Source organism: Tamandua tetradactyla, chromosome 21, assembly GCF_023851605.1.
Source record: "Tamandua tetradactyla isolate mTamTet1 chromosome 21, mTamTet1.pri, whole genome shotgun sequence".
Taxonomy (NCBI): domain Eukaryota; kingdom Metazoa; phylum Chordata; class Mammalia; order Pilosa; family Myrmecophagidae; genus Tamandua; species Tamandua tetradactyla.
Genome location: NC_135347.1, coordinates 37,321,434 through 37,342,912, shown reverse-complemented (window position 1 = coordinate 37,342,912; position 21,479 = coordinate 37,321,434). Strand labels below are relative to the sequence as shown.

At 33.4% G+C, this 21,479-nt stretch overlaps 1 protein-coding gene across 9 annotated transcripts in view; it reads right to left on the bottom strand.

Annotated features, from left to right (window-relative positions):
- The window catches only part of ARB2A (ARB2 cotranscriptional regulator A), a 545,745-nt gene that overhangs the window by 315,137 nt on the left and 209,129 nt on the right, over window positions 1–21,479 (bottom strand). For all 9 annotated transcript variants that reach the window (XM_077139148.1, XM_077139150.1, XM_077139149.1 and 6 more), the window contains one exon: window positions 13,844–14,062. In XM_077139148.1, coding sequence (XP_076995263.1) covers window positions 13,844–14,062 — 219 coding nt within the window. The remainder of the gene's footprint in view (window positions 1–13,843; window positions 14,063–21,479) is intronic.

Sequence of the window (21,479 nt, the reverse complement as noted above, 5' to 3'; positions counted from 1 at the left end):
AGTAACACTGTAAAAAAAACCTAAGTTCCCCTTCTTGGTAATATGTCTAAAATAGACTTTGGTTTTGATAGATTTATTTAGTTTTATAGTGCAAAATCCTAATTTATATGTTAAACTTTTATCTGACAGTATAAAGTTTTTTTAAAAAAATGTGTAAATCTAATAAACAGCTCTGAAGCCACTAGTATTATTATTGAAATGGTAGAAACACAAAACTTTGATCCAGAATATTTAAGACTTTTTAAGGAAAAATAGTGACTTAAAAATGTCAAACTATCTTAGAGTCTTTATATATAATGGCATCCCAAAGAATAGAGTCATGAAATTTTTCTCCTTATCACTACCTGGGAGAGAGGGATTTTCTGAAAAATCACTACCCCGGGAGAGAGAAACAGCAATTATTGGGCAGGTAGCAAGCTAAAGTATAGATTTTAGGAAAGAAAATTCAGGTATAAGTTAACCATTTTTAGCACAAACAGAAATTAGGAAAAGTCTTGGTAGATGTCTATTAAAATTAATATTTGTGGCTAATTTTAGCTCCAGTTTCACAGGTTCCTCAACTGGGTCACTAATTACAATTTACAATTTATTAATTTGCAAAAACTAAAATCAATTTTCCCCAGAGTAAATATATGATAATGGTGATGAGAATAAAATTAATATTACGTGAGTATGAGACAAAATCGATACACAGTAAAAAGCAGCAATTTCACGCTCAGAATAAATCTAACTATACAATTTCAAATAAGCCAAACATAATTCAAACTGAGGTAAAATGAGTGTATAAGGGAAATGCTCAGGTCACTCAGTAAACATGTTACATCGTCCTGCTAGGTTACATATGAGCAATGTATACAGAAGTGCTCACATCCATTGTTAAAGCCATAGTGTGTATATGTGAATATACTGGGGCTGGTTAAAACATCAAAGTGGATGAGGTAGGGAGCAATACACCAATTGGTGGAGAAGTTTAAACAGAACAGGCAAACTTAAAGACAAGCTGAAATCAACGCTGGGATAAAAAAAGATCACCTGCAGTAAACAAAACATTTTTGAATCAACCATATAAACTGATTCTGGCTCTTTCTTATCCCCACCTGCGACAGTTCCAAATTTCTTTCCTGTCAAGCAGCTCACACAACCCTGAAGGACAGTTTGAGACTTAGCAAAAATAACGTGAGAGGTAGTCTGACCACCACGTTCAGAATAATGCAGGTCCCAGATTCTGAACCCAATATTTCTATTCATTGCAAACTTTTACCAACAGTTTTTTAATAAACTGTAGCATTTTGGGAAATAAAATTGGTCATTTTTATCACTGCAATTGTCTAGCAAAACAAGAAAGATTCATCTATTCATTCACACGTCTATATTTATTATATAGACACAGAGACATCTTAAAGAACCACTACAGAAAACATTCACTATTGGCAGCATAGCGGAGTGGGAAAAACATAGGCTTTGCAGTCAGATAGACTTGTTCAAATCTTGATCTAGTTATCTTATCAGGTATATAACTATGAATAAGTCAATCTACCTCTCAGAGCATCATTTTACTTATTTGCTATATCAGGATTATATATGAGATTGTGGTGAGGATTACACAAACGAATTTACCACACTACTTCTAAAAACTCAAGTGGTGCATGGGGGCCCTGGTAGGGAGAGAGAGTTGGAGACAGAGGGTCTTAAATTGTCCCTTTTCACCAGGGAGGGGGTGGAAGATGTGGGAGTGCAGGGAGGGGCCAACATTCATAATCAACCTCAAAGGAAGGGCTGGTCAATCCAGTTGTATTTTAGAGAATTACTGTAAAATTTCTTAGACAAGAAACAACGGGAATTCAATTAGGAAAACTAAGAGCATGGCTTTAGAATTCAGAGAGTCATACAGATGTAACTTGGATTGTAAATCCAGGATATTACAATAATTATAACTAATATTTATTGGGTGTACACTATGTGCAAAGCTCTGTACTGCGTACACTGCATTCCCTCTTTTATTTCTCACTAACAATCCTATTAAGTAGATACTATTATTATCCTTACTTTTTCAATGAGAACACTGAGGCTTAAAGTGGTTGTTAAGTGCTTTGCCTGAGGTCACAACACTCGTATTAATCAGTGTCTCACATTAAACCTCCCCTGTGCTCAGACAACAGCACCCAGATCTTCACCACCATGGAATCAGTCTAATGCAAAACAAGGTACATGTGGAATGTGGAGACAATACTACTAGTAAAGGACTAAAGAATACCATAGTAAATTAGACTCCAGCTGGATAGTAGGGGATAGCAAGGACAGCAGGCAGCAAGAAATTACCCCACCTGGTAACTGGGAAAAGGGAATGAAAATTGTAGTTGCCAAAACCCAAAGTGGCCAAGAGATTCTCTATGACCTTCAATTCTTGGAAGTGGAACAGTAGAAAACAAACTCTAAACCCTCAAATTCCACTGACCTGGTAAGTGTGGATTGACATGTCAGTTTTAAAGAAAAGGGGGAGAGGGTGGAGCAGCCTATACACAGTGCTCCCTGAGGGATGAGCCCAAATGCATTAATGAACCAGTTCCACTATTTATTGATACACTGAAAGAACTAGTTTCTCCATTTCAGTTTTCATAGCTGTTCATGTTCATTCATCTAGTTTCACATTACTAACATGTCTACTGAAAAATGGTCTTATTCCAGTCTTATAAACTGTTTTTTTGTTGTTTGTTTAACTCCAGAAAAGAGAAGCAGACCAGTAGTTCTAGTAACGTGATCCCTGGATGTCTGGGGGTCCCTGTGATCCTTTCAGGGGGTCCATAAGGTTAACACAATTTCAAAATACTACTAAGACTTTGTCTTTTCCATTATATTGGCCTTTGCACTAATGGTTAAAAAGCAATGGAGGGTAAAATTGTCTGCCCATCTTAGCAAGAATCTAGACAATGGCACCAAACTATAACAATATCATTGTATTTTTCACTGCCTCACACTCCAGAAAAAGAAAAAAAGCCAACTTCATTTAGAAAAAGGTCCAGAAGAAGGAATAAAAATTACTAATTTTATTAAACCCTTGACCCCTGAGGACATGACTGTTTCATATTCTGAGTGATGAAATGGACAGTATGCATACAGCACTTACACACCAAAGTAGGATGATCATCCTCAGGAAAAGTACTTGCGTCACTGGTTGATTGAATTGTGAGCTAAATTAACTGCTTTTTTAATGGCACACAATTTTTACCTAAATTATGATTATTCAGACATGGGTATTTGGAAGACATTTCTTTAAATCAAAGTAAGCCTGTCAGTTCAAGGAAAACAACTGAAGTATTTGTTGGCAGTGATAAAAATCTGAGCTTTCATGATAAAATTAGAATTTTGGAAAAGTTGTATTCTCACCCATAAATAGTTTTTCAATTTTTAAAAGTTTTTCTCATGAGATTGGTGGTGATATTAATGATGGATTTTTTATATTATATACTAAAATGTGTCAGTATTTGGAAGATCTATATAACTTAGTGAAACAATATTTTCCAAGTGACCAATGCATTATGCTATAAAATCATATATGGATAAAAGATCCATTCAAAGTACAAGATAGACCAATAGTTCCCTGAAAAACTGAGTATAAAAGTTCATTTTTGTGCTTTAGATTCCATGTAGCAACTAACTTTAAGAAGATATTTCTTGTTTAGTTTTGGTGTAATATCAAAGAAGAATACACAACATCATCTGAAAAGCTTTTACAATACAGATGAATGTAGAAAAAAATATAAGCATCCAACTGTCCTCTATTAGCCAGATATTAAAGAGATTTCCAAACATGCTACACTTCTGACTATGTGTCTTTTGTTTCGGAAAATATACTTATTTTTCATTATGCTGTTATTTTTGTCTTATATACTAAGTTTATTTTTCTTAGTTAAAAATAAATATTTTAATATATTCTCAGTTTCAATTTCTTTTATAGTAAATATCAGTAGATATAGCTCATGCAAGCACAAACCCTTTGGACACCTTAATGTTTAAGCATGTAAAGCAGTCCTGAGACCAAAAAGTTTGAGGACTACTTAAAATAAACAGATAAGGGAAACACCTCATTCTGCCTAATTCTTCCCGTGAGTCCCTCCCATGGGCAGGGAGGGAAGAGAAAGAAGAGAGAAACATATCGAATAGTAAGAAGTCTGCTGGGTGTTTTCATATGAATTAATTTACTTCAATTAATTCTTGTAACAGCCTACTAGATCTGATTATCTCTATTTTATAGATGAAGAAACTGAAACTCAGAGCAATGACACGTCTAAAATCAACTGGTAAGTGACAGAATTAAGATTACGGCATGCGTCTCCTTGATAATGAAGTTCTTATTCTTTCCACCTCAGCATGTTTATGAAAGAAATCCCCCAAAACTGGACATAAGAACAGAGCTTTGGTTTTTATGATCATTTCTGTTCTAAATCTAAAGGTCTAATTATTGTACTGATTTCAAATTTATCTTTTTTTTTTTTTTTGGCTTGATTTATCAAATCCAAAGAACACCTGGTATATTTAATGGTTGTTCATTGGATTTATATCACAATGCACTCATTTTCTGAATGGCAGTACCCTTTAGTCGTAATATACCTAGTATCATAGTTCTTTCAGCCTCATGTTATTCAATATCAAAGAACATATTTACATAAGGAAAGGTCTGTCTCTTTTGCTTTATAGGTGCATGTATTTAAGCAAGTATTTATTCAAGAATTCATTATCAAATATTTATTAAAAATCTACTATGTTTTGTACTACTAGGCTTTGGTAGCATGAAACATGAACATAAAAAGACTAATTTCTGATCACTGAAAATACAATGATGACCTTGGAATGCTTTAAAATTAAACAATTTTGTCACACTTTCTTTATAATCAGGCTTGATCAGTTTCCCTACTGAGCGAAAACTTTAAAATGAAGAAACTAAGGTATGTGTCAGTGAACAATTAATGGTTATATTTCAAAACTGCTTTATGGAGTAGTTAGAAAATGCAAGTTATAACAATAGTGATCTTTTATTATGTGCTCATTCTTGTCTGTATCTTACCCGGAATCATGTAGAGCCAGTACAGCTAGCGTTTCTCTTCCTATCCCTCACTTGTTCTTTTCGACAGGTGGAGTGAGTTATCTGACTAGTAAATTTGTAAGAAGAAACTGAGCATGACTTCCGGAGAAGATGGCGGCTTAGTAAGACGCGCGGGTCTTAGTTCCTCCTCCAGAAAAGCAACTAAAGAAACAGAAACAATACGAAACAGCTCCCGGAGTCACGACAGAGACCAAAAAGACAGCGTACCCCATTCTGGAACAGCTGAACGGGCAGGGAGAATCTGCTGCGGTGAGCTACCCGAGGGGCGCGCGTTTTCCCGGCCGGGTCGGCTGGCGACTGGGGTCCCCTCCACGCACGTGGCTCCCCGGTCTGACTGGGAACGTTGGATAGCAGGGCCCTCCCGTCGCGCTTGGCGTTTTGGGCCAGCTGGGCAATAAGACCGGCACTCTCCCAAGCCGTGGCGGCCAGCGACCCCCACCTCCACGCGCGGTTTCCCGGGCCGACTGCTGTGCAGACAGACGAGCGCCACGAGCGCCACCTACTGGGCAGGAAAAGAAAAACAGAGCCCAGAGATTTCACAGAAAAAGCTTTCAACCAGCTGGGTCCCACACCCAGGGAAATCTGATCAAATGCCCAGACACCAGCAGAAAATAATGGATGACGCTCGGAAAATTGAAGATATGGCCCAGTCAAAGGAACAAACCAATAGTTCAAATGAGATACAGGAGCTGAGACAACTAATGCTGAATATACGAACAGAAATGGAAAAATTCTTCAAAAACCAAATCAACAAATTGAGGGAGGACATGAAGAAGACATGGGCTGAACAAAAAGAAGAAATAGAAAATCTGAAAAAACAAATCACAGAACTTATGGGAGTGAAGAACAAAGAAGAAAAAATGGAAAAAACAATGGATACCTACAATGGTAGATCTAAAGAGACAGAAGCTACAATTAGTGAACTGGAGGATGGAACATCTGAATTCCAAAAAGAAACAGAAACTATAGGGAAAAGAATGGAAAAACTTGAGCAGGGGATCAGGGAACTGAATGACAATATGAAGCGCACAAATATACGTGTTGTGGGTGTCCCAGAAGGAGAAGAGAAGGGAAAAGGAGGAGAAAAACTAATGGAAGAAATTATCACTGAAAATTTCCCAACTCTTATGAAAGACCTAAATTTGCAGATCCAAGAAGTGCAGCGCACCCCAAAGAGAATAGACCCAAATAGGCGTTCTCCAAGACACTTACTAGTTAGAATGTCAGAGTCAAAGAGAAAGAGAGGATCTTGAAAGCAGCAAGAGAAAAACAATCTGTCACATACAAGGGAAATCCAATAAGACTATGTGTAGATTTCTCAGCAGAAACCATGGAAGCTAGAAGACAATGGGATGATATATTTAAATTACTAAAAGAGAAAAACTGCCAACCAAGACTCCTATATCCAGCAAAATTGTCCTTCAAAAATGAAGGAGAAATTAAAACATTTATAGACAAAAAGTCACTGAGAGAATTTGTGACCAAGAGACCAGCTCTGCAAGAAATACTAAAGGGAGCACTAGAGTCAGATATGAAAAGACAGAAGAGAGAGGTATGGAGTAAAGTGTAGAAAGAAGGAAAATCAGATATGATATATATAATACAAAAGCCAAAATGGTAGAGGAAAATATTATCCAAACAGTAATAATACTAAAAGTTAATGGACTGAATTTCCCAATCAAAAGACATAGAATGGCAGAATGGATTACGACCCAGCAATACCACTGCTAGGTATCTACTCAAGGGACTTAAGGGCAAAGACACAGACGGACATTTGCACACCAGTGTTTATAGCAGCATTATCTACAATTGCAAAGAGATGGAAACAGCCAAAATGTTCATCAACAGACGAGTGGCTAAACAAACTGTGGCGTATACCTACGATGGAATATTATGCAGCTTTAAGACAGACTAAACTTATGAAGCATGTAATAACATGGATGGACTTAGAGAACATTATGCTGAGTGAGTCTAGCCCAAAACTAAAGGACAAATACTGTATGGTCCCACTGATGTGAACCGACATTCGAGAATAAACTTGGAATATGTCATTGGTAACAGAGACCAGCAGGAGTTAGAAACAGGGTAAGATAATGGGTAATTGGAGCTGAAGGGATACAGACTGTGCAACAGGACTAGATACAAAAACTCAAAAATGGACAGCACAATAATACCTAAGTGTAATGTAACTATGTTGGAACACTGAATGAAGCTGCACCTGAAATATGGTTTTTTGTTTGTTTGTGTGTTTGTATCTTTTGTTTTTGTTTTTTTTCTTTTTCCTTTATATATATATATATATATTATTAGTATTATTATTTTAATTCTCTTCTCTATATTAACATTCTATATTTTTTTCTGCTGTTTTGCTAGTTCTTTTCCTAAATCGATGCAAATGTACTAAGAAATGATGATCATACATCTATGTGATGATACTAAGAATTACTGAGTGCATTTGTAGAATGGAATGATTTCTAAATGTTGTGTTAATTTCTTTTCCTTTTTTTGATTAATAAAAAAATTGAAAAAAAAAAAAAAAGAAACTGAGCATGCTTGGCCTCTTTCCATTCTACTGGCAGGAAGGATGCATTCCACTCTGCTTCCATCATGAAGAATAAGGAGGATGTTTGGAGGAAAAGGGAAAAATTCACTTCAGGAGGGCTATATTAGGAAGTCCAGTTAGCCACAGATCTAAGCCACATTTTCCTGTATATCTCTATCAGTTAATAAAACTGGTGTTTTGGTGTCCATTTGTCTGATTCCAATGTCTTATTGCTTATTGAACTCCAAACTCAGTAGGGTAAGATTGCGGTATTATTTTTTATACAAGGTACTTCTAAAAGGGCCATGGACCTTGAGGATTAGATTCTTTTTTAGTTGATTCTAAACACAAGAGAAGACAGGATGTTATTTATTGGGTCTCCAAGCCACAAAATTAAGTGCCAGAACTATGTTTGCTTTATATATATCATTATCATTCCATTTTTCAGGCAAGAAAACTGAGGTTAGGGAAATTAACTTGTTGGAAGTGACATTGTATTAAATGGGAAGAGTTGAGATTCACATTCAAGTCTATCAGATCTGTGACCTTAATCTCATCTCAACTCTCTGCAATGGTATGATTCTGAATGCTACTTATACAGTAAAAAAAAATTATCAGAATTTGCCTTCAATGACTATAGGTTTTAAGCTAATTTGGAAAAATATAAGTGCATTAAAATGTAGAAAAAGCTTAAAATAATAAAATTTTATATTGAGCATAGTAATTATTAGCTAAGCCTAATATTCTTTTAAGTTATATTTTAAAAGATTTGTGACTAAAAAAAATAAAAGAATAAAGTCAAAGATGTAATGTGATTGTGTTATTCAATTTCTGGGGAGAGCAAAATCCAATACAAACAGCAGCAGCCCCTGGTGGTCTAATGGGAAAAAAATAGTGTATCCATAATTATGGGGATCAAAATATGTTTTTAAAAAGAATATATGTACATATTTAGCCATTTGACTCAGTTCTCAACCCAACACATTAAAAAACAGATGCTTTAAAAAATGATCTGTTGGCAAGATGCTTGTTAAAATTTTATCAGTTGAAATATTAAAATTCATTATGAATTAATTAACACATTATATAAAAATAAAATGTTTTTGTTTCATCATTTTACAAAGTACTATAACCAGTGATGATTAACACTGGGAATTTTGTGTGTCTTGATATGTATTGCTCAAAAGGAAACTAAATTTATAGGATTACCACTAAATTGATGACATTTTCTGTCTTCACTCTTGAATTCAGTTGGCAGATGTTTTCAAGAACAAAAAATTCCATCTTATTACAAAACATATTAAGCAGTTTTCCCTGCCAGGCATGTCTGACATGATGCTTATTGCCTAGACCAAATCAATCCCCTTAATAAGCTATAATATATGCCAACAAGTACATTATTTCATAGTTAGGGAAAGTTGCTACATGAAACAGTAAGTACTTTGGTCTCTCAAACTCTGCTCCTAGTGCATCAGAAATGTGCTACATAATTCACTAGATAGTCAAATCTATTTATATTCATTTAGTAAATAAAATAAAATTATACTTGGCTGATCTTAAAGTTACAGCCTAGACTCCACTTTAATTCTGCCTGTATATACTAGATATTAGCAAAAATTTGAAAGAACATTTTGACTATTTACTAAATACCAGAGAAAAAGAAAAAATATATATTTTCAATAACCCTCACTCCAATACTTGAATATACCAGGGAAAATAAAATTGTTCCAGAGATAAACAATCATTGACTGTAATATAAACAAACTGAATTTGGATGCTGAAACACTGGGTAGAAATGGCTCCAGTGGCACTAGTACAAAAGAGAACAAATTCGGAGAAGACAGGATGATATTTATTGGCCCTCACAAACATTGTGGATATAACCCAAATCAGAACATCAAAAACATATTATTTAAAGAAAAACTTCACTTTATCAGTACTGGCTGTTTCTGAACAATTGCAAAAATTCACATGAATGCTAAAAAATCAGTCACAAAACTAGACATCAAACATCTCACATGTAAGGAATACAATTTTTGATGGATGTCAACAAGCAATCAACCCATAAATATTTGAGTAACTTTAATGAGCAATGGCAGGCTCTGCAAAAATTTCTATTCTATAAATGTCTCCTCTACATTTGATTTCTCCTTCTGTGGCCATGTAACCGGTCGTCTTCTCCTCACCCCAGCATCTGGTTTTACTTCCCATCACCACATCCCACAACCAAGTCTCACTTCCAGGGAAGAGATTTTTAAGTAGTTACAACCCAACATTAGGTAGACTGGCATCATGCCACTTTTTCCTATATTCTATCCATATACTCTAATGGCCGATTACCTGACTTTGTTTCTTAGCCTGAGTACTCACCCTCTTGTGGTTCAGGTTAATACCAGAATAACATTCATTCCCATGCTGGAGATCCATCATCTAGGCACCGCTTGACTAAGGCCTGGTCTTTTTGCTTTTGTCTACTTTCAAGGGATTGGACTCTAATGGATAGGCTTAGTATCAGTTCCTGACTTCTTCAGAATATGCTCTGTACCTTCATATTCTTAATGTTTGACATGCAATGCCAAAATCTATAAAGCTCAAAGATCTAAGGGCCTGTGAAGAGACCTAGTGGAAAGCCATGAAAGATAAATTGGTAACGTTAATAATAATAGTATAAGACAAAAATACATGAAATAGGTCAAGATAGTACATGATAAATTCCACATAAGTTAAGCAAACACAGTAACTTCCATGAGGTGATAGTAAGGAGAGCTAACAGATTATGATGAAAAGAAGAGGAAGAATTTCAGCTGGGAAGGACAAGATGATTAGGTTTAGGATTAGGAGAAAGAACAGAAAGCAAAAGTACAGATCCCATAAAGCACAAGGCATATAATGGGGTAAAATGAGTACAGCAGTCTGGCTATACTCTTATGAGCAAGTACATAAAGCAGAAATAGCAGTAGTAGGTCAGGATAAAATATTTCCATTTCATCCCTAATTTTAGGGTTATAATGACAGAGCCAAAAATGAAAACAGGGTATCTCACTTTTATGTAGTCATATGAAAATATATAGATTAATCAAGGTATTAAATAAATCTTGACATACAAACTTTTTATCATTAATTCCGGGAACATAATTTCAGCCTCTGCATTGGGCAGGGAACCAATCACGTAATTTGTTTGTTTGAAGGTTTCTTCACAGGAGAATCAAGCAGCATACTTTTTTGATATAGGACATATAAAAAAAGTAGCAGTCTAGGATTTTAATCCTGGCTCCACTACTTATTTATTCAATGAATATTAATAATAGTGATCCAATTAGAAAAGAATATATATAAATGTTATTTAAAGTCATTTAATAGTGTCTATTAAATAGCTGGTAAACAATCTGTATTATCGTCAGATGCATATTACCATGTCATATTTTGCTTTTATTACATACGGTGTTGCAAACAGGGATTATTTGTATTATCGGTTTCCGCAACTATAAAATAAGGATGCAATTAGGGGTTGTTGAAAAGAGTGGATGAGTAATTGCAAAATATAAATGGTAAAGATGTATATATAAAAATAGAAGTTAGTCTGTTTCCATAATGTATCAGGCTCTGTGTCTCAAAACTTACAAACACTTGACATGTGGAGCTATGCAGAGGGAAGAGAGCAACAGAAGAAGACACTTCTTGAGTGCATCAAAATTATCTAAGATTTACTGCACCTGCCACAAAATGAACTATTCTTCTCTTATCCATTACAGGATCAAGCTTTATGATCTAGAAGTAGGTATGAAAAGTATCAGATATCTTCTGTTTTGCACAGTTCTGGGAGATGTTAAGACAAAGGGTGTTTGTGAAGAAAAAAATATATAACTAGAACTATCAAATATAAAATTGTGTTATCTATAATAGTCTATTTTCATCTTTTAGTGCTTTCAATGGGAGCCTGGATTGGTGAGTGAAAAAGGACAAGAGAGAAAGAAAAAGAAAGGCAGAAAAACCTGATAAGGAAAAGAAATGAAGTGGCAGAAGTGTAAAAGCGATAAAGAAAAACAACACAAAGGGAAACAGAGCAGGTCTTAACAATGAAGCAATCCAAAAAGAGTTTTTTCTTTGGTATAAGAAAAAAAAAATGACATGGGGAAAATGAAGCAGGTGTAAAAAGCAGAATAAAGAAAATGCACACATATAAGGGAATAAAAAAATCAAAGCAATGGTGACAAGATAAAGAGAAAATAGAAGAGCGAAAATAAGACCTATATCTGACATAGATGCTTAAACTGTATGTCATAGACAAATTTAAAAAAACAGGGTGGGCCGCGGTGGCTCAGCGGGCAAAGTGCTTGCCTGCTATGCCGGAGGACCTCGGTTCGATTCCCGGCCCCAGCCCATGTAACAAAAACGGAGAAACAGAATACAATAAAAACAAGAAAATGTTTAAAAATGTTTCCCTTTCTTCCTTCCTTCTATCCTTCCTTCCTTCTCTCTGTCTTTCCTTTAAAAAAAAAAAAAAAAAAAAACAGTTCAAGAATTAATGAACAATACTCAAAATCATTTTTTGTTTGCATTTTACATAGACAAGTGAATAGTTGTAATGAGTTGTATATTTTAAAAAAAACTTCATATAATTGATTTATGGGGTCTGGATTACACAGTAGGAAGCTTAGGACAACCAATGGGGAAGAAGGTGACAACATGATCCTGATGCAGTAGTAGGAAAAAAAGGGAGTGATATAAACAGATTAGAACAGGAAAGCCTCTCTTTGATTCCAAATCTAATGATTTCTATTTGTAAAAATACATTACAAAGCTTGATCCTGTAATGGATAAGAGAAGAATAGTTCATTTTGTGGCGGGTGCAGTAAATCTTAGATAATTTTGATGCACTCTTTGATTCCAAATCTAATGATTTCTCTTTGTAAAAATACATTAAATAGTGAGATACCTTTCAGAAATTCAAATATTGTTGAACGCCTATCATAAAGTGCCTAACTTTTGCTTGGCTCATTATATGAAGTGCTTTAGATATTGTTGGTCTGGATATATTTGGGTCTTGAGAATTTATATGTATCCTTCACTACTGTTTTACTGTCATAACTTATTCAATAGACTGATCTTTAATCAATATCTTGAATGTTTAAAGATCTACCAAGTATGAAGAAAATAAATAACTGAGAATGCAATATATTTTGCCTCAAAGGTGTTCTGAATTATTCCCTTGTTGTAAAAATAGATCAAGTTGTGTATTCTGAAACTTTATTATTACCATACATTGCGCTAATTAGTCTATGTTTAAATGTTCTAAATTGTTCACATGAAGAACCTATCAAGTGAATGCTTTATTTACCCAGTGGCATTTTAGACATGCTTTACTATAAACTTCTAGCATCCATAATAAGGGCTTTGAAACTCCATGAATCTTTCACAAATACATAATGCACTGTACGTATATCAAAGTATCAAAGTACAAATAAAATTGTTTGTGCTCCCTGCAGAATTATAAGTCCTTGGGCAGCACTGCTATAACGATTCCATGCTGCTAGCATTACAAAGTGCAAAGTTTCTCTAGGTAAGAAAAGAGCAAAGGACAGAGTTCCCTCATTACACTATCCATGAATATAAAATAAATTTAATATTCATTAATATATTAATTACTCTTCCTCCCCTCATCTGCCTTTAGAAGTTATGCTAAGATATACTGGACGTATGGTTGTTCATAGGAAAACAATGCATTATCCAGTGAAACTGTTACCACCCAAAAATGTGTACTGATGTTCTGTAAAGGACACTATTAATTCAAGAAGTAACATGTCTTAACAGATAAAGGCTACACATATTCTCTCTTATAAACAACATAAATGCAAAATACTTTAAATGTATGCTGAGAGACTCGATTAGAAAATTTTCTTCCTTCTGCATATATATCACAGTAAAATTATTCTAGAAAATTTTTCTTGAAAAAGTGTATGAAACAAAGGGAATAGCATTTGCATTTGAGACATACAAAATGTCACACTGAAATAAGATGGGTTAATTTGTAATTTTGAATAAGTTATAGAAAACATTACTTTTAAGAAATAGACACCCATGGGAAATGGATGGCAAAAATCAAAGAACTAACAGTCTCTTTTAAAAACTGAACAAAATATAAGAAATAAAAAGTAAATAAAGTTAAAGAAATAATGAAAGAAAGTAGTGACCTCACTTACTCTGATATACAACTGCATCATTTCTTTTTCTCTTTGGGGGTTACGATACTTCTCATAGAAATCACGTCGCTTCTTTGTTTCTTTAGGGACTTTATCTTTTCTTTCCCGCTTTTCTGCTGGTTCATCTGAACTATCAGAAGATGAATGTATATGTATCTTAGGCTTTTCCACTTCAATATAGTTTTCATTTGGATTTAGTACTATTACTCCATATCCTTCCTGTGTTAAAATGAAAAAAAGAAGGTATAAGTTAGTCACAGAAACCATTTCTAATTTATAAATAAGTTTAAAAACATCATACAGGTGATTTAATAAAGATGCAGCTTCACTAAAATATTCCTTTAGAAATGACAATTATGGTTTTTATTTTTCAATAAAAATCATTTTAAATTGTTGCCTTTATTGTAGGTGTAAATAAATAAGCATAAATTATCTGTAAGAACAAAAAGACATCCTTGCAACATAAAGATTATAGCGTTTAAATTAAAAATTGTACTTCAGATTTCCTAGACCCCCCAAATGATTGAAATAAATTATTAAATAACAGGTGCTCTTTCAAACTGCATTAATATTTATAATATATATTTGGAAATAATAAATCCATTGAAAATAAAGTTTACAATTCAAACTACATTTTGTTGGATTTTCTTTCCTTTCCAACTACCTTTTAATGAGCATTTTTGTTTTGTTTGAATGGTAAGAAAGAATAAGCAGTTAAAAAGGAATAAATCTGATCTAACATTCCACAGATTTACATATCTATACTTTCGCCTATCTGTGCACTGGATTTTATTTGTCTCTCTTCCTCCAGAAGGCCAAATTCTAAAACAAATAAATAATGTCTTGCTATAATATATGGAAACAACTCTTTAATCTTGAAATTGCTTTCATTTGTTAAACTGCCATAAAAATTTTTCTTTATTAAGAACTAGTACCAGGAAACATGTCAAGTTCTAAAATATAAAATATAGCTGGTAAACTACTAAACATTTTTTAAGTTTGTAAAATATATGTTTTCCTATCTGATTTAATTCTAGCATGGCAAACATATCTACAGTTATAATTAGGGCAACCGTAATATTTATATTATGTTATCATTGACAGAAAAATCTAATCATGAGAAAATAGAGGATAAAGAATAACTACAGGAAAACATGTACAACACAAATTTTTGAAGTTGTTATATAGCTTGCCTTTTCTATTCAATTTGTATTGTGGTTTCCCAATTATATTCTTGGAAAATCTTATAAGGTCATATTTCAAAGATATGTAACATTGATAAAAACTTAAGAGTCATAAAAAAAAATCTCATACTTACTAAAGAAAGGATATTTTTTTCTAAAATTTTAACTATAGGATATTCTACTTGAATTTAATTCCTTTTTATCAAAACAACCATAAGATGATTAAAAAAAACTGATAGCAGTGATAATAAACCAATATTTTTATCCAATAGCTTGGATTCAGTTCTATTTTGAAATAGGCTATTTTGCTGCAATTTTTTTTTTTAACAGTTAATGTCAAACTACACACAAACTTTATCAGAATTGTTTCAAGTTTTCTCCCCCAATCAGATGGATATTATTGTCTAAAACCCTGATTTAGTTTGGGGATTGTCAAGAACACTGAAGTTCTGACTTAATGTTAGGATTGTTAATTAAGATACAGTTCTCTCACATATGTGAAAACTATCCATATAATAATATATACCATGCTGATTAAGAAAACACCACACATTCTTCAATGGATGTTTTTAATTTAAAATAAAACTTAGATAAATGCCTCTTTCATGAAAGGTTTATAAAAATATTCTAGTAACTTTTAATTTAAACATTCTACATCAAAGTGTAAAAAAAGATTGGTTTTTTAATTCTCTGATCTGGTAAGTCAAAGTTTTACTAACATAAGATACTTTATTTGGCCCTGCTTTATTTCTAATCTGTATAGCTATTCAAAAGTCTTGTAATTCATTGTGATCACTGTCAGGTAGACAGATTGTCACTTGGTGATTTTCTACAGTTGGACACACTTGACTAGTTATTAAAATCACATTTGAAGGAAGTTCCTATCCTTCTTCCTTGTGCTTCTTACAACTTTTCACGCCCTTCTCAAATTTCAGCTATAACTTCTCCTCCCACCGAAAGTAAGTTAAAGAATACTGTTGCACTCTGCTAAACAGGGTGAAACAGAGGCATTCAGTACACTGTCTCTGGTGTAAGGAACATACTCAAAAAAGGTCACCATAGGCCAAAAAGAAAACTGCCTCCTTACTAGATTCTGTACTGCGAGTAAGTGGTCTCCTGTCATGTTTCTTCCCTGCCTTCTCTGAGTGAATTGAACTTTAAACACGCACGCACACACGTACTTATATGCAAGTATATGCGTGAGAGCTGGTAAATCCAAAATAGACTCAGAAATTTTAGTGATGAAAATAGAGATATACTATATTTTAATGACAAGAAATATTTCAAACGCAAGGTAATAAAGTGGGATTTTAATAAACTGATATAACATGATCATTTTCTTTGTATAATGAATGAATTCCAAACGAAAATGAACTCTTAGACAAAATTTATCATTACCAGAATTACAAACCTATTTTCCTAATTTACAGCTTAATCAAAGAAATAATACTTTCAATAACAGGTTTATCTGAGCGCAAGTTTTTACTTCAGTGTTTGGAACCCGTGGATTGGAAAGCTATCATTCCTATTTGATTTTACATGGACTCTGATATTTGATGTGTCCAGTCTAAAAAGTATAAGAAAATAGACACACATAAATCATCAAACAAGTAGTATTTGTCTAAGTTATTGATTGTGTAACTGAAAATTACATGACTCATTTGTCCAATTTTATAAAGACACAATGTCAATTTTTCACTGAGGTATCAACAGATGAAAAATGATTCTATTTTTCAGTCACTACTATATAAATCAATTAAAGGGTTTTTATCATTTAGATATCAACAATGAATGTTTCTCCTTATATACCTGATTTATTTAGAAAACATTTTATCCTTTAGATATTTCAGACTGTCAATTTAATTAATGTAATAACAATCAAGAAATATTCAGGAATATCTTCTGCAGAAACAAGAGCTAATTTTAATAAATGTCTGTTACAAATTCAATTACCATTCTATAAAAAACTTAACATTTTTCAATTAAAATTTTTCTCATAAATTAATGTAATATTTACAGAAACCATTTATAAGTATTTTATAAGAACAAGAGAAAGAAGAAACAACAAAATAAAGCTAACTATCCCACCTACATGTTCTAACCACAGATAAGTAGCAAAACATCTTTCCTGCCTTTTGTCACATGTAATATTGTAAAAAAAAAATCCTTTGTGCAAAGATTCTGGCTACGTCAACACTAATATATGGAAACTAAGGACTCAAAGCAAATACTCAAAGTTAAGCAAAACAGAGACAAAATATCAACAAACAACCTTTTCAAATAGAATATCAACTTATAGCTTAAAAATTCAGAATAAATACCATTTTAAAAAATGTATTCTTTCCATTCACCGTAACTCAATCAGTAGACAACAGAAACAGGTAAAAGAGATGTTACTGCTAACTTTAATCAATGTAGCCATGAAGTTTTACAAAACTGCACTATAAAATCAGGTACCAAGTATAGTATCATTAAAGAACTATGTATTGCCACTCTTGTTAGTTAAGGAGGCCTCCATAACTAACACTTGGAATCTCAAACATTCCATATTAGAGTATATCTTTTTGTATTTCATTATTCCTGAAGTATGCCAAATTTCTCATAAGATGAAAAGTTCGGCCATTTCAAATATATATGGAAATCTCTTCTGTTATATGTAACAGACAAAATGATCAAACTGATTATCTAATATCCTACTTACAGCATCTTTTATAATGATTTACCCAAATAAACACCGATATCTAACATTTCAAGAGACAAAGCATACACAAAGATGTTAATTAACTCTTATGCTTGATCACACAATCTAGAAGATTGAGGAGGTGATCAAGAGGAGAGATACTGGTAAAAGTAAGCTTTACCTCTTTAATTCATATCATTCCATTTTCTATACTTTCATTGTTATAACTGTGGCTTCATTTTCAGACCTGTGATTATTAGGCATAAACTATGGGATCTTAATCAGTACTGCTTAGAATTTTATTGCAATATCTCGTATTTTATTAAATGTAAGTATTTGTTGTGATATCCTTTACTTTAAAGTCTATAGATGAACTTACTAATAAATAATAGTTCCTTTATCATTCAGCCAACCAACAGATGATGATTTAGGTCAGAGACGTCTAAACAGATAGGTGATGCCGAACACAAAGAAGCAAAGAATAGGAAATTTGATAAATAAGTCAAATCAGTACAGAAAGGTACTTATCAAGAAGATTCTACAATTGGATTCTACAATTGGATAAAATTTCTAAATGCCTGACCAAAACCAGAATGTACTTTTGCCCCAAATAAAACCTTGCCAAAACAGAAGGTCTATCTAACATAATTTGCCCATTAATTACCAAGTCTAAGGAAAATGGAAAATTGAGGCAAATTCTATATCTTTTCAAATCTCTTGTGGTTGACTAAATAAAAAGTAAGCTGAAAGTATTCAGTTCTGCACATTAACCTGCCAATACTTCAAGCCACATGTGACCAAAAAGGTCAGAGGCCAAAGTAGAATCCTCTGACTTTTGGAACTGTTTTGGTCTTCAAGCAAGAAGGCTCTATAAGAGATCATTTTACACACATTTGTCAATCATATTTTTCAAGTTTAGCATTCCATCTCCTTAGTTGAAAGTAGATAGGTGCTCATCCTCAAGGGAAATTAAATCCAGACAGTTTTGATCTGTAAACTACATCTGCCCATGCATGGTTAAAATGGACAACCCACTGTCCATTCATCTTTTCTGAAAGAAGTGTTTTCTGTTTATTTCCTATCTTTTCTACAAGAAGGGTATGTATATATGTCACTGTGGCAACATCCTAGGTGCAACAGAGAGATGAGGTCATGACAACCAATCAGAAGTCACTAGTGAAGCGTTAAAGTAAACATAGCTGTTGGAGCTGCTGCTCTGCTTGAAAAATGCCCCCTCCATTATTTCGGTAATTTTCTCAAGACGTGACCTGGGACTGAAATGCCTGAAATGCTACTTGACTCCATTTTGTGCTTATTCCCAACGTGCATTAGGTAATAGTACCCTGCGAATATTTTGTAAAATATTCATCATGCCCATGTTTCAACTTGTAGCTTCTGAAAAACTGTTGCTGTGCTCCCTGGTACAAAAATACCATAATATGGACCAACATATATTACTCCAGTTAAGTTTCCAACTTCAAATAGCTCACCAAGTTAAGTCAGTAAAAGAAAACACGCCACAAAAAGTTTTCAGAGGACCACCTGTTGTCTATTATTTTTACATAGCACTTACTCATAAATCATAACACAGGGTAATTAATCAAGCTGTCAAAGAGAAGGTCAAAGGTTATATGGTAGAGTCAGAAGGTCAGGCATGGGCTGATAGAGGTCAGGGTCACACTGCATTCCTCATTATCAAGTTGGGATGAGAGACGGCCCAAGCAAACAAAAGTGAAAGCAGATGGAGAAGTGAGTGGATAAAAAAAAAAAAAAAGAAAATTTCACAAACAAAAAGAAAAGTGAAAGAAGACTGTCAGCTGCCTTCAAGTAAAGAATAGAAGAGAAAAGAAATACACTGAAATGTGCTCAAAGGAGCTCAAGAACATAAAGAAACTACAATTTTATTAATTAAATAAATGAATATAACTTTTCTTGGCCATTTTATTAGTGCATACTAAGCAATATTAGAAAACACGTGTTTGCCATCCCTATACCTTCTCTGGCTAGTGTGTTCAAGACAAATTAAGGTAAGGCAAAGAGTTCTTAGGATGAAGTACGATATACATGAAAAAAAAAAAACTAATAAGAGGAGGTTTTATTCCTTTAATATTATTTTAAGGTTACAACATAAATTTAAATAGTTTTAAGCCACAGACAGAATTTCTTGAGTATGATATACAGATATCCACAAACATAAATGCATCATAGACGTCCCTTTGAATAACAAAACAGTTATAAAATATTCTATTATTACACTGGCCTGAATTAGACGCAGAATACTGTGCAAAATTAGCTGTCACCCTTTGCTCAAAATCTTTGTTAATCTCATTTTGAATGTTTGCAGCTTTATCAACACATGCATCAATGTCAGCTCCTTGGTTACTGAACCGCTGTAGTTGGAAGAAGATATAATTAAAATGTTTTGGCACAGAAAAGGTGAAATTGTATCTTCCCTTGTTCCCTTAGGAGTCTGTAAAACATGAAGGATATATTGACAAACACACACTCTTGTCTCCAGTTCTAACATCCCAGGTCATTTAAATCCTATTTATTTTAAAAATTTACTTTGTACTTATCCATATTGTCACCTGCTCTGTTTCCAACTTTTACTAGGTTTTAGAACCCTGTGCTGCTTAAATTTCACAAATTTCTCTTCTAATCATCAATATCTTATTTATGTAAGCATTCCATAAATTCACAATAGCAACAAAAACACAAATTTACATTCATTATCAAGGACAAAAATATGATTTAATAGAACAGTACTGTGACATCTTTTAAATTCTTTGCTTCTCATTCTTATAAAAAGAAATATAAACATACGCCCACACATTTACACCTGAAACCAAAAAGTAGTAATAAGTTACAAATGTTGCCCAGTCAATGACAGACCAAAATCCCTAAATGGATCTAGAGAATTGTACAAACACACCCCCTTTTTCACATGGTCCAAAGCAGACTTTGATGGACAAGCTTATCATACAAACTTTACTGTTCGGCACGCTAGTTATGTCTTTACGCTTCAGAGTGCTGAATGCTAGCTCATTCTCCTAATTTGTTATTAAAATCCATTTTAACATTATATAAATATCATAGCTATTAAACTATAAATGGTAGGCATATGGTCTTTCAAAATACTATCACTTTGACCCAATCACATAGCATATAAGCCTATATTCAAGTTTTAAAGCTACTCTTAAAATCTACTCAAGAATTAAGTACATAAATTACTCTATATTAAAATATGCCACCTTCCTCTTTCTTTATTTCCAGTTAAAATATTATGTGTTCAAAACATTTTTTTAAAAATCATTGTTTTTCCAAGATTATGTCTGGGTTTTGCTTGTAGTACTAGACTCCACTTGCAAGGGTGAGGACATAATGAAGGCTCCCAAGTATTCATTTAGTCAATAATTCATTAAACATTGATTCATACAACAAATACTTACTAAGCAGCTACAATTGCCGAGCACTATGCTAGGTAGAGTGATACATATATATTAAGAGCTACCTTTCATTTTAAGATATTTCTACTCAGTAGAAAATTACAATTCAGAACCAAGTATAAATCCCTAAAATGTCTACATGAAACCATTTATTCTTCAAGACAAAGAGAATTGTGCAATGGCAGTGGGGGTGGGGGGGGAGGAGAGAAGGTCATAATAATGAAGTACTCCTAAAATCAATCTAGCCAAACTCTCGAAGATGACTAACCCCAAATGGTAAGTTATGCTTATATTAAGAGTAGTATTTAAACTTACTCCTTTACAAT